The sequence below is a fragment of the Hibiscus syriacus genome, unplaced genomic scaffold, assembly GCF_006381635.1.
Source record: "Hibiscus syriacus cultivar Baekdansim isolate YM2019G1 unplaced genomic scaffold, ASM638163v2 tig00110004_pilon, whole genome shotgun sequence".
Taxonomy (NCBI): Eukaryota; Viridiplantae; Streptophyta; class Magnoliopsida; order Malvales; family Malvaceae; genus Hibiscus; species Hibiscus syriacus.
Window position 1 is genome coordinate 461,987 of NW_024062557.1, and position 12,893 is coordinate 474,879.

At 30.7% G+C, this 12,893-nt stretch overlaps 1 protein-coding gene across 1 annotated transcript; it reads right to left on the reverse strand.

The window, feature by feature from the left end:
• Nucleotides 1–7,291: 7,291 nt before the first annotated feature.
• Nucleotides 7,292–10,113, reverse strand: LOC120212184 (probable eukaryotic translation initiation factor 5-1). Its single transcript, XM_039210588.1, has 2 exons — nucleotides 10,004–10,113; nucleotides 7,292–9,157 (listed from the first exon to the last, which is right to left on the reverse strand). Exon 2 carries the CDS (start codon nucleotides 8,827–8,829, stop codon nucleotides 7,486–7,488), a length of 1,344 nt encoding a protein of 447 aa, XP_039066519.1. The 5' UTR covers nucleotides 8,830–9,157; nucleotides 10,004–10,113; the 3' UTR covers nucleotides 7,292–7,485.
• Nucleotides 10,114–12,893: the final 2,780 nt, after the last annotated feature.

The following is a 12,893-nucleotide window of genomic DNA, read 5'->3' on the forward strand; positions in this document are numbered from 1 at the left end:
AAATTTCATATTCCTTACTAATTCAGCAAGGTTAGTTCACAGTTCTATTTTAAACGTATATATCTTCATGCACTACTTATCTAATATCCTTTTATACTTATCTCTATACCTTTTCCTTAATTAATATACTATCTGCTTGGTCTCAATTTTCATTAATCATATAGTTCACCACTTCCTTATCTATGTGTGTGTGTGCATATATATATATAATATATATATATATAGTGTTCACTAGATTTCTCATGAAATTACCTTTAACATATCATATAATTATATATATTCACTTACATTCCATATCATATCAACATATTCACATATAACATATATGCAATAAATGAAACTCTACATTCACATCCAAATGTTCAATCACATATGACAATCATGTTAAGTTTATGTATATTATTCGTTATTGGCCCATGTACATCTTGGAGAACTAAAAATATGTGAGTTCATTGAGGTTGTGCACTGATGTTGTCACCACAGCTCGAATAAATTCCCACTAGGGGCACTGTATATTTGTCCCAAAGGACCACTATGTCCCGAAGGACTACTATATCCCGAAGGACCACTATGTCCCAAAGGACCACTGATTTATCCCAAATGACCACTATGTCCCGAAGGACCACTCCTTAAGAACCATACACATAATACAATGGACCAAATAAGTGTACCGAAGTACCACATATATGTTCCACAGAATTACATATATGTCCCGAAGGACCACGTATAACCCTCGACTCTTGGCATACCAACTATACTTCTAGCTCTCATGACACGTAACATGGGCATCATTATTATATTTACAATATATCCACATAGCCATATCATATAAACATATGTTCTTATCATATCACTCATACTTTGATAAATAATATTCACATGACTTATCTTATATACATATGTTCACACATACTTTAGCTTACTTCATCTTCCATATATCCATACCATTCATTATCATATAATTGATATCTTAATCACATAACAATAACATACATTCACACAGATCATACCACATATACAATAATATATCACAATTATGCTCATATCAATAACATGCTTATATGTATGTTAATATAGGAAATAGACTTGTCACAAGTCTTATTTTCATTCATCATAATATATCAACTAATAAGCACTCACCTTAGCCTTGCTTGCTTTGACTCGATCCTAATCTTTGGATTGTTCCGGAACAAGATTATGTTCTATATCTACATAGTAATACATTGATAAATATTAGTATAATAATTAATATATTCTAATCTATCACTTCTTAGACTAAAAGAAATGTTACTTTCATTTCTTAAATAATGTAGGTATCGATGCACTCTACAGTGTATCGATGCATCCTTTAACGAGTGCATCGATGCACTACTTATGCATCGGTACACAAATTGCATTCGATGTTTTCATATTAAGGGGGTGCATCGATGCACACCTTATGCATTGTTGCACCAATTACATTCGATGTTCGTTTATTTGAGAGTGCATTGATACACATTGAAGATGCATCAATGCACACAACCCATAAAATTCTATTTTAAGCACAAAATTCACTCTCTTTTCATCTCAACTCTTCATCTTTCACCTCCTTTAATATTCCTAACTTTCATACACACGCTTAAACTCATTTCTACTCAATAATCACTTCTTTAAACTCAACATCCTATCTTTTATATGGCATTCAATAATTACACTCAATTTCCAATTCTAAATATAATTCTAATACTTCATATTCCTTAATTTAACTATCGACAAGTCAAATTCATCTTCAAACTCTATTAACTCCTTCTATTTCAAATATTCACTTAAAAACTCATTTTTCTTAATTTCTCATAACTTGTTAATCTTTGAGTTTTAAGCCACCTAAAGCTTTCCTTAATCTTTCTTAACATCCCAAGAATCAAAACAAGCTTTAAAATGAAAGAATTAACCAACTGAAGACCCACTTACCTTATACAAGACTCCACGGTGGAGAGGAGAAAGAAGAAGACTGAAGAAGGCTCTGGAGAAATTATCTCCTTTCCCACATGCTTATTACCCTTTATAAAGGGAAAATAAAAATCTTCCCTTAAAAATGACCATAATACCCTTATTACTTTCAAACTTTGTTATTAAATCCAACATCAACACTTTTCATTTAAATCCCTAAACTTTTCATCTTTTCTGAAATTGATCACTAAATTTACCAAAATTCTATTTTGGTCATTGACTCGACTTTTGGGATGTTACAAAGAGTGAGAGACTTTAGGTTCTTAGCTTCGATAATTGTCGTCTTCTTCAATTGCCAAGACTTTGAAATAGACTAAATCATTTTCCTAACAAGCTTCTCATTAGGGAAGACTTCTCCAAATCCCTTGAGATCGTTAACAATCATGAAAAGTCTATATTTCATAGCTTTGATGTCTTCATTCGGTTTCATCTTGAAATTCTCATAGTTATGGTTGAGAATGTCGATTTTGGTTTCCCTTACTTCATCAATTTCTCCATGAGTGACTTGGATCTTGTACCATATCTCCTTGGCATTTGGATAAGATGAGACTCTTCCATATTCATCCGGAACTAATGCACAAAATAGAATGTGCATTGCCTTTGCATTGAGTTGGAACTTTTTCTTCTCTCCATCACTCCTCCATCGCATTGGTTGGAGTAGATTATCCTTCATAATATAGTTCCAAGCTTCTAGATCGTTGGCTTGAATGATGAGCATCATCCTATTCTTCCAATAGGCATAATTTGCACCATTGAAATAAGGTGGGTTCTTGACCAGTTGAGAGTCTTCAATGTAGTAAGACTCGGAGGTTGAAGTCATCTTCTCGATTACGTCGAGAATTGGTAGGACTTCTTCAAGGATCGTCTCAAGGATGTTAAACCTTCTAATGAGTCAAGATTTGGTACCAATGGTTAGGATTGATGAAGCTCAATTGATCAACCGAAAAAGTGCCAAGAGGGGGTGATTTGGCATTTTGAAAATTTTGGGTATGTAATAAAAGATACAGACAATTTGCAAAAGGATTTATACTGATTTGACTTCTAAACCAAGTCTACATCCACTACCTTAGCTCCTACTAAGGATTTTCTAACAAAATTCACTAATTTGTTCTTTCTTTTTCTAGGCTCAAGAGTAACCTTTACAAAACTCTTAGTTTTTCAATGGCTAAACTAGAACCACTCCCCTTTTACAAAGGTTAAAAGATGTAAACAAGAAAACCTCACAAAGGTATGTGTTTACAAGACTTAAGCTCACAAGAAAAATAATTAAAAGATTTGCAATAAGCTCAAACACTTGTGTACAAGAGAAAAGGGAAATAAAGAGTGAAAGAGTTTTTCTTTTGATCTCTATTGCTTGGATATGTGTTGTAACCTTCTTCAAGTGTCCTCAACTTGTTTTTATATGTTGGAATGAATTTGTGGCCATTTCTAGCCGTTGGGGAAATGAATTTTCTACAAAAATAAAACTGCTCAGAACATGAACTATCGGTGCTTCTTTAATGAGTATCAGTACTACCTCTGTAATTTTTTAAATAAACTAGCCGTTAAGATTGTTGGGCTCGACCAGTATCGATACTAGGGTTCATGGTAACGATATTGCTGTGTAAAGTAGTATCGGTACCCTTTGAGTGTCGGTACCAATTTTGCATTCTGGAATTTGAACAATTTTGAAAACAACTAGTAGTGTCGATACTACCAAGAGAGTATCGATACTTCTCTTACCTTTGGTATTGATAACACATGAACAATATGATATTGTTCATGTAGTATCGATATTGTAAGAACAGTATCGGTACTACTTACCTAAAAACTGTTTTTGTGTTCAAATTCTAGTTTTAATAGACTTTGAATTATTTTTGAAAACTTTGAACAAATTCAATCAAGCCCAAAAACATTTTACCTTAATTTGTTATATCAAAATATTATAAAACATGGTTCAACATACCTAGATGCATCGCAAACAGTCCACTATGCGCCGCAGAAAGAATCTTATGCCCCAAATTTGCATCGACAGGAACACACATCTGACCTCGAAAACACATAACACCCTCGGATTAGTTAAAGAGTCAGATGAGTTTTTTTTCCCCTAATTTTAAGAGCAACATTAAATCTTAAAAAAATTATTGCCCACGTTATTTTTTTAAAAAGTTTGAAGGCCTTGGATACATTAAACATGTATTTTTTGTATTTTAGGGTGTGTTTGTTTGCCGTAATTGAAATTACGGAATTGGTTTTCCCCGAATTCCCGTGTTTGTTTCACGTAATTCGTTTTCCAGGAAAATGTTTTCACATGTTTGTTTCACGTAATTCGTTTTTCGGAATGCAATTCATTTTCCTAGTAAAAGAATTTCCTTTGTGTTTTCTGTAAAATGACTTACGGATTTAATTTCCGTAAGTTATTTTCCAAACTTTTCACTTCAAGAATAAATACTCAAAATAATTTTATTTTATGAATTTAATATATAAAAATATTTTAATATCATTTTCATCAAAATATTATTTATTTTTATTTATTAATATTTAATATAAATTTATATTTTTAAATAAATTAATTATATAAATAATATAGATATTTTTATTTTAATAATATTTAAATATATATTTTAAAAATATTATTATAATTAATATTTTAAAAAATATAACTATTACTTTAATAATAATTAATATATTTATAATATTTTATTTCACTAAAATATACAAAAATTATTATTTATTAAATAAAATAATAATATAATAAATAAATTATTTTAATATTTTAAATAATAATTAAGTTTTATGATAAATAATATTATTTTATTATTTATATTTTTAATAAATAATTTTTAAAAAACTCTTCAACTAGTGGAAAAATGTTTAAATAACATCTTTCAAACATCATAAAACGTTTTTCAGATGTTTTTCAGAAAAATGTAATTCATTTTACGGAAAAAATTTTACGGAAAACGTTTTCCAGAAATGTAATTCATTTTCCAGAATTCAAATTCCAGTAATTCATTTTCCAGTTCCAGTAATTCAAATTCCGTAATTCATTTTTCGAAAAATCAATTACAGCCAAACAAACAGACCCTTAATGATATTTGTGTATATGCTTTTGCCTACAATATTATTTTAATTCTCATTTCAAATTGGGCCCTAAACTTTTGAACTTTTTTAATTTTATCTTTAAACTATGCTTTCATTTCAATTTAGTCCCCAAACTTTTGAACATACCAAATCCATCCCCAAAATATACCCCATTCTATATTGATCCCCAAACTTTTAAATATTCTAATTTGAAGTTTTGAATATTTTAGGGAATATTATTGGAATGTACAAAAGCTTGGAGACTAATTTAGAACAAAGGTCATAGTTTGAGGGATAATTTGAAATTTTCAAAAGTTTGGGGAACAATTTAGAATGGGAGTCATAGTTTAGGGATGAAATTAAAATGTTAAAAGTTTAAGGATCAATTTAGAATAAGAGTCATAATTTGGGAATGTATATTTCAATTAACTTTATTTTTATGATCTTTAATTTAATTGTTGTTCACATTAACATTATAATGTTATTATAAACTCAAATAGTTTTTGTGTTATGGAATTTTTTATCTATTTTATTATTTTATATTTGCATAATTAACATGTTAAGTTTTTATTATGAATTTTTCTAATAATTATATTTTAATTTAATTATTTTATTTTAAAAAGTTAGATACTAAACACATTTTCATTATTTTTATTTTTTAAAACATGTTTTCAATTATATTAAACAAAACATGTTTTCTGATTTCTGAAAACTGAAAATAAAAAGTATTCTTAAAAAATAAAAACTTTCTAAAAGCAATCAGACTCTAGTTTTCTCCATTTCATATAATTTCAGTCTGGTATTTAGTTATTTATTTATTTTAATGTGTCATTGTTGCAGTTCCAGGCTCGATCCAAAGGAAATGGGCTTATACCAAGAGCATCAGCTCTAGCTGCCTTATCATCTGTCTGCATTCAATTCATCGTCAACAAGCACAAAGTCGGCTCCAAAACCTTTCAAAATGGGTCAGGGTTCGTTAGTCCCGTTTCTGAAATTTTAGTAGTATGTGACAAATAAAAACTAGGCCCCAGATATCGAAAAAATTAAATCACAAGAACAAGCAAAAGTAAATAAATTCGCTTGTAGATTTTTTTATTACGTGTAGTAAACTATTTAATAAATATATCAAATTTTAAATAAAAAAAGAAATTTTATTAAACATCCAACTACTCACACAAAACAAACATGATCCTCTTTTAAGAGGGTACATGTTAGATTTTAAACTTCTTCATCTTGTTAAAAAATAAAAATAAAAAATTAAGTGTAAAATGAAAAAAAAAATTTAAAATGTTACATCAATATCGTTAATGGTGAACAATAAAAAGAAAACAAAATATAATGTTAAATACGATAAAAAAATAATTGAATAACCAAAACAGAAATAAAATTAATAAGTGGGTCACTAAATAAATAATTTATTATTTTTTAATTATATATGAATTTATAATTTTAATCCCCGGAACAAGAAGAGCACTTACCAAGACCCAGAAACGGGGCTGAGGTTCGTAAAGGGCAGCTGCTGTAGGCCTGTAGCTTCTCTTTCTGCAGTTCTTACTACTAAAAAGAACATGCAATCGCTGGATGGACTCCCTGCAAAATCCGCTAGCAGCACTCCTGCGGTATCTACCCTACCTTGTAAGAACTCGTGTTCTTTGGACTAGGAGCAGTGGCGGATGAAAGCTTTCTTATGCATCTTAAAATTCGAATTTTTTTTATATTAATTGTTAATTTTATTAATAGTACTTAATTTAATATATATATATATATATATATTCGTCTTTAAAAATATTTATGAATCCGTTCAGAACACCAACCACTGCTTTAAGCTGGTCCACGAGCAATTGAAGAAGGCTTGGGAAGGCGGGAAAGAACAAATGATTATGGGCAAATTAAGAGGTCATTTAAATTAAATATTTGTTTCATACAATTTCAATTTTTTATTTAGTTCGGTGGTTGGATGTTGGACCTATTATCAAAAGGGCCTTAATTTATTTAAAATAGAAATTTATTTTTATTATAATTAAATAAGATAATGACATATTGTCAATTTATTTGTTTAAATAAAATTATTGAAAAATAATAGATAAACCGTTAATGAGGGAACAAATAACTTAAAAGAATACATTTAGTTACAATGATAAAAGGAAATATCATTAGAATCCGAATACGAGTAATTGTAGGATTCGAACTGCACCCGTAGAATGTACGTTTTATCAATAGTAAAACGTAGAACATAATAAACCCACAATAAAAATTAAACATTAATCCAATCAACTTATCACACAAACAATCCACAATAAGTTCCAAACAGTACATAATAAACCGTAGAACAACGAAGAGAATATACGAGAGCTAGCTCGCTCTTCTCTATTTAAAGTAAACACGACAGTAAAAGCATAACATAATAATGAAACCAAACAAGAGCTTCAGGATTCACTCATCTTCCGACTCGGACTCGGCAGTTTGGAGCCACTCGATGAAGGGCTTGACGTTCTTCCAAATCCGTAGACTCTTATTGTTACCAGCCACACCCTTGTGGTACCATTCCACGATGGATTCTTCTTCCAAAATGTCATCATCATACAGCACTTTAAGAACCAATGCCACCTCCTTTGCTGCCTCGGGGCTAGCCTTGCCGCAGAAAGACTCGAGAGAACGGAGAAACACCATCTGACATCCCTCTTCTGCTTTGGCTGCTGCCGCTACTGCTGCTACAAGGTAGTTCTTCTTTTTGGTTACTTCTTTCGCAAAACCCTTTCCCACATTGTTAAAGAGTACTATAAATAGAGCATCCATGACTTCTTGGGAGGTTCCGGAGAGTGAACATAGGAAGGATTTAAGCTGAGTTGGAGACGAACCCTTCCTGATGTGTTCATTAATCTCATCAATGAGTTTATAATGGATACTGACACTGTTTTCGCTTACCTTGGCTTCATTCTCGGGAGACTTCTTCACTGACTTTTTCTTCTCTTCATTGGTCGAAAGCATCACCATATCTGCAGTAACAGCACTCAACTGCTCTTGGATACGTTGCTGAGCAGCCTCGAGTGAAGTATCAGTTTGCCATTGAATATTATCATCATCATCATCACTGGCAACACGTTCATTCTCATCTGACTGACTGTGTTCAGGGGAACGATCTTCATCAGAATGTTTGCTTTTCTTCTTGGTTACTACACCTTTCGAAACAGCAACCTTTGAAGTAGCAGTGGTGCCCTTCTTTTTCGCCTCTTTTTTAATCTTCTTCAGCTCTTCATCAGCAGCTTCACCCTCCTTGAGCCTTTCCTTTTCAGCCCTCCTCATTGCCTTCTTATCTTTCGACGACTTCTTCGCCTCGGGTGGGTTCTTAAGAATGAAAGTCGTAAGCTTATCCCTCATATCAACATCAGAAACAAACCCACAAGCAGCACATTTCAGAGTAATCATCTGTGTCTTAGTAATAACAATCTCAGTTTCAGGGTTCCCACAACCATAGCACTGAACAAACTTCTTAATAAAGTTCTCAAGAAGCCCAGCAAGCTTCGCAGTATCATGGGCACCATTTACGAGTGAAGTTCCAGTCTTCTCATCAAATTTGGATTGGGCTCCGAGTTCACAACCAAAATACTTTGTAGTGTAAGAAGCAGGTCTAGCCAAAGCCTTTGCAATCTCAACCATGTTAACCACATTAGTCTTGATGCCATTTCCTCTCCCTTCAATCTTGGTTATCATTTTCGGCATCTTATACCTATAAAAGGCATCCTCACTATTGGAAGCACCAATATTTTGCAAAGCCATCTTGATCAAACTGTGGCAAAATCACGAAGGAGGGATCAGATACTGGTGTTTTCGATCGTGGTGAGATATCCTTTAACAGAAACCTTTCTCACACTTAGAATAGGTCGCATAAAACAGAAGCCAAGTTTTTGTGTTATTGGCCTCAATATGTATGCAGATACCTTCAGAAGAGAAAGGTCTATTCTTTTTTCTAGAAGTGGGACAGTATTCTCCGAGCAATCCAATTGATGACAGAAAGAGAGAAGCACGTTCAGACATAAAAGACGACTCAAAAGTAATCCCCTCCACTTTGAAGACTGTAGACACAGCACAGAGAGCTGCCAACGTCCTGAAAGACAATAAGAGAGTTGTCAGACCCGAAAGCTATAACGCAAGACGAACGTCGAAATCAGGGTAACGTTAACTAATAACCACATCAACTCCATTCTCAATGTTACATATACACCAACAAAGGTATACAAAAGATTTTTCAAATTTCAAACACACAAAGCATCAGTTAAATAAGCATGTTTCTTAAACGCCCTCAGATTCCAATATTTAAGGGGATATCTTTTAATCTAAGATATACTAATCAAAACTAAGATTAAAATTACATCTTGAAGCTTTTTATATCCACAAAACAATGCAAATATAAAAGAGCAAAAAGAAATTTTTAAATCAAGGGAAGAAACAGAAAAGGAAAGATGGAATAGAAATTAACAACCTTATCAAAAATAAATAAAATAATAAAATCTTTAATCTATAACCTCCTAATGATACTAAAATTTGTTAAAGAGGGTAATTTAATGAGAAAAATAATCAATAATTACCAAGTACCACAAATTCAGAACAAATAAACATTCCACTATCCTCCAAATCCAATAACAAAAATTTAAATAGATAAAATATTGTAGGATCCAGCATCCGATCTTCTATTATCTGAAAACGAAATATTTTTCCAAAAAAAATAGAGAGATAATGGCTTTGACAGAACCAAACGAGAATCCGATCGTTGAAATATTAAAAATAAAATCGAAGGGAAATCAAAGCAAATAATCGCTTAGAAACAAAAATAAAAATAGATCTACAACGATTCAACAAAAAGTTCCAGCTATCGAACAAATAAAGGGAAGATTGGAATCAGCAGGAAGAAAAACAATATATTGAATCGAAAAATAAAACGAAAGAAACATACCTTTGATGAGATGAGGAAAACAAGGGGACAATATAAGATTTGGAATTTGTGAAAGAGAAGCCAAGGCTGAAGCTTTGTTTAAGATATATTATGGGATTCTTGTTGTGGAGGAAAAGGAGAGAAGCACCTTGCTTTATATATAGTGAACACTTAGGGCAAATCATCTTTGAATTTTATATTTTCGAATTTAGTATTAGTTATTCTGGAACCGTCTTAGTTAATTACATTATTGTCCTTAATTTTAGTTTGTACCTACGGTTTTCTTTTCTTTTGTTCTTTCATATTGAAATTTATTTATTTATTATTTTAAAGAAAATAAAAAAAGTCTACATATTATATATATATATATACAGTAGAAATTCTTTAAATTAATATTCGGTAAATTAATAAACTCTCTAAAATAATAAATTTATCCGGTCTCGACTTGGGCCAATGTAAAAAATTGAAAAACTCGATAAAATAATAAGATAATAATTTTTCGTGAGATCCCTTTATAATTTTCGGTCCCAAGAAAATCATAAATTAATAATTCATAGAAACTGAAAAAAAATATATTACACTATATTGAAATATGATTCAATAGTTGTCTGTTTTCCTTTAAAGTTCAAGTTTATTTGGAGCTCATTATTAATTTAACTCATCTCTTGCAACGTAATTCTAAGAGGCATAGACTAATTTCCTTTTTGTTTGGTATGTACAGTATAATTACTTAAAAACTCTTTAAATTAATAATTATTAATTTATCGATAAATTAATAATTCTCTAAATTAATAAATTTCTCCGATCCTAACATTATTAATTTATAGAGTTTTAACTGTATATATCAAATGCATGTCGGGTGTTATTTAAAATATATTAACACTCAAGATTAATATTTGGTTTCATCTGGGCTTGATATAGAAATAAATCTCCTATTCAGTGATGGAACTTGATAATAAAATTTATGGAGTAATTTAAAATTTTAAAAAGTTTAGAGATTTAAATTAAAATTTCAAAATTTAAAGGATTTAGTTTATATTTTTTTTTAAATTGAGGTCTAACTAAAAAAATTTATACTTTAAAGGCTTAATGAGAATCTTTAAAAATGATGAGAGGAATTTAATTAATAACATTAAAAAATTTAAATTTAATTTAAATTTTTAAAAATTTCACAGGAGATAAATTATTTTAAAAATAAATTTAAAGATCTAAATTATATATTTTTTTAAATATTGTGGACCCATTAATCTTCACTGTATTCCGTCACTACTCCTACTAGATCTAAAAATACAAACCTCTTTATGAGTCAAATAATTGAAAGCAATATGAACTCTATTTAGAGTAAAACATAAATCCAATGACCGAAATTAAGTTGGCCATCCACGTAAAATTATAATTAGGGATAGCTTGAAGGAAGACGAATAGGGATAGTTGTGACTTCAAAAATTTTAAACTAATATATATTTTATATATATTTTATAACTTTAATTAACAATCTATTTTTAACTCTTACAAGTTTATAAATTCACTCCTTTCTATAATTTTATAAATTTATTCTTTAACATAAAATTTTGTGTTATTCCTTATCATAATCTGTATATGCAATTAAAGTTGTTATGTGCCAACTGCTTTTAAAATTATACAGTTTGTTTTCTTTCACCTAATATTTATTTTTTTTAATTTAAAACCCCCTTCACTCGTGAAATAAAAAAAATATAAAAGAAAATAACTTGAGTGATCGAAAATGTCTTATAATATACGATTTTAACTAATTTTTTTGGATTTGCAAAAATAACCAACGAATTCGCAACTCAATTTCGAATTCGCAACACAAACTCTAATTTCGCAACACAGTTTCCGAATTCGCAACACAGAATTTGGAATTCGCAACACAGAAGTCGAATTCGCAACTCTAATTTGACAATTTCGCAACACAAATTTCTTTTTCGCAACTCGATTTTTAAATTTGCAACACGAGTTTCCTTTTCGCAACAAGATTTTCTAATTCGTAACGCGAGTTTCATTTTCGCAACAGGAATTTCGTTTTCGCAACTCGATTTTTGAATTTGCAACGCAAATTTTAATTTCGCAACACATCTTTTAATTTCGCAACACAAATATTTTGGGTATATAAACTACGCAGCAGCAACAACTCAAAACCATCTTTAAGAAGTAATCTACTCAAATTGTCGACGTGTAAAGTGGCCATCACCTTTGTCAGGTCAGGAAAAACCCGAAATAACCATGATGGGACGGCGATATGACTAGTGTACGGACCTAATTCATCGTGTCGTCCGAAACGTAGACCAATGACCAAGCAAAACTCCTCCCGCCCAAAACGAGTATACGCCGGTGGAAAATGAAACCATATCTCCTCATCGCCACGTGGTATCCCCTTGGGTAGATAGTTAGTCATGGTTTGTAGAAACAAATGAGTAAACAAAGCATCTCTACTTGGATGTTGTACTTTCAGCCATGGCCCGAAACAAGTATTCTCAAACAAATTTCTTTTGACATGTGTAGGTGTCGACGCAATTATAGTGGCTAGGCTTAATTTATTCCTTAAAGTCAATGCAGCCTAAAAAATTCCTAACAAAAACAATAAAAATACTAAGTTAGATATACTAATAATATAGCAAAAACTACAAATTATACACAATGAACAGACATGATATTAATTAGGGAAAATATAGATTATATTATCTAATCTTAATACTATTAAACTAAATATGATATTAATCTTTCAAACTAGTCCGGTATTCACCCAAGTCATTATTCTATCATAGTTCACAAAATGCATCAGATAACATTCTAAAAGTAAGTATAAATATAAACAAAAAGGACAACATATAGATTTAGTGCAGGTTCAATGTTATTTCAAGAAAATCAAATTCGCAACTAAAAAATCGAA

Coding starts and splice junctions, on each gene's coding strand:
- LOC120212184 (XM_039210588.1), bottom strand. CDS start 8,829: ATGGCTTTGCAAAATATTGGTGCTTCCAATAGTGAGGATGCCTTTTAT.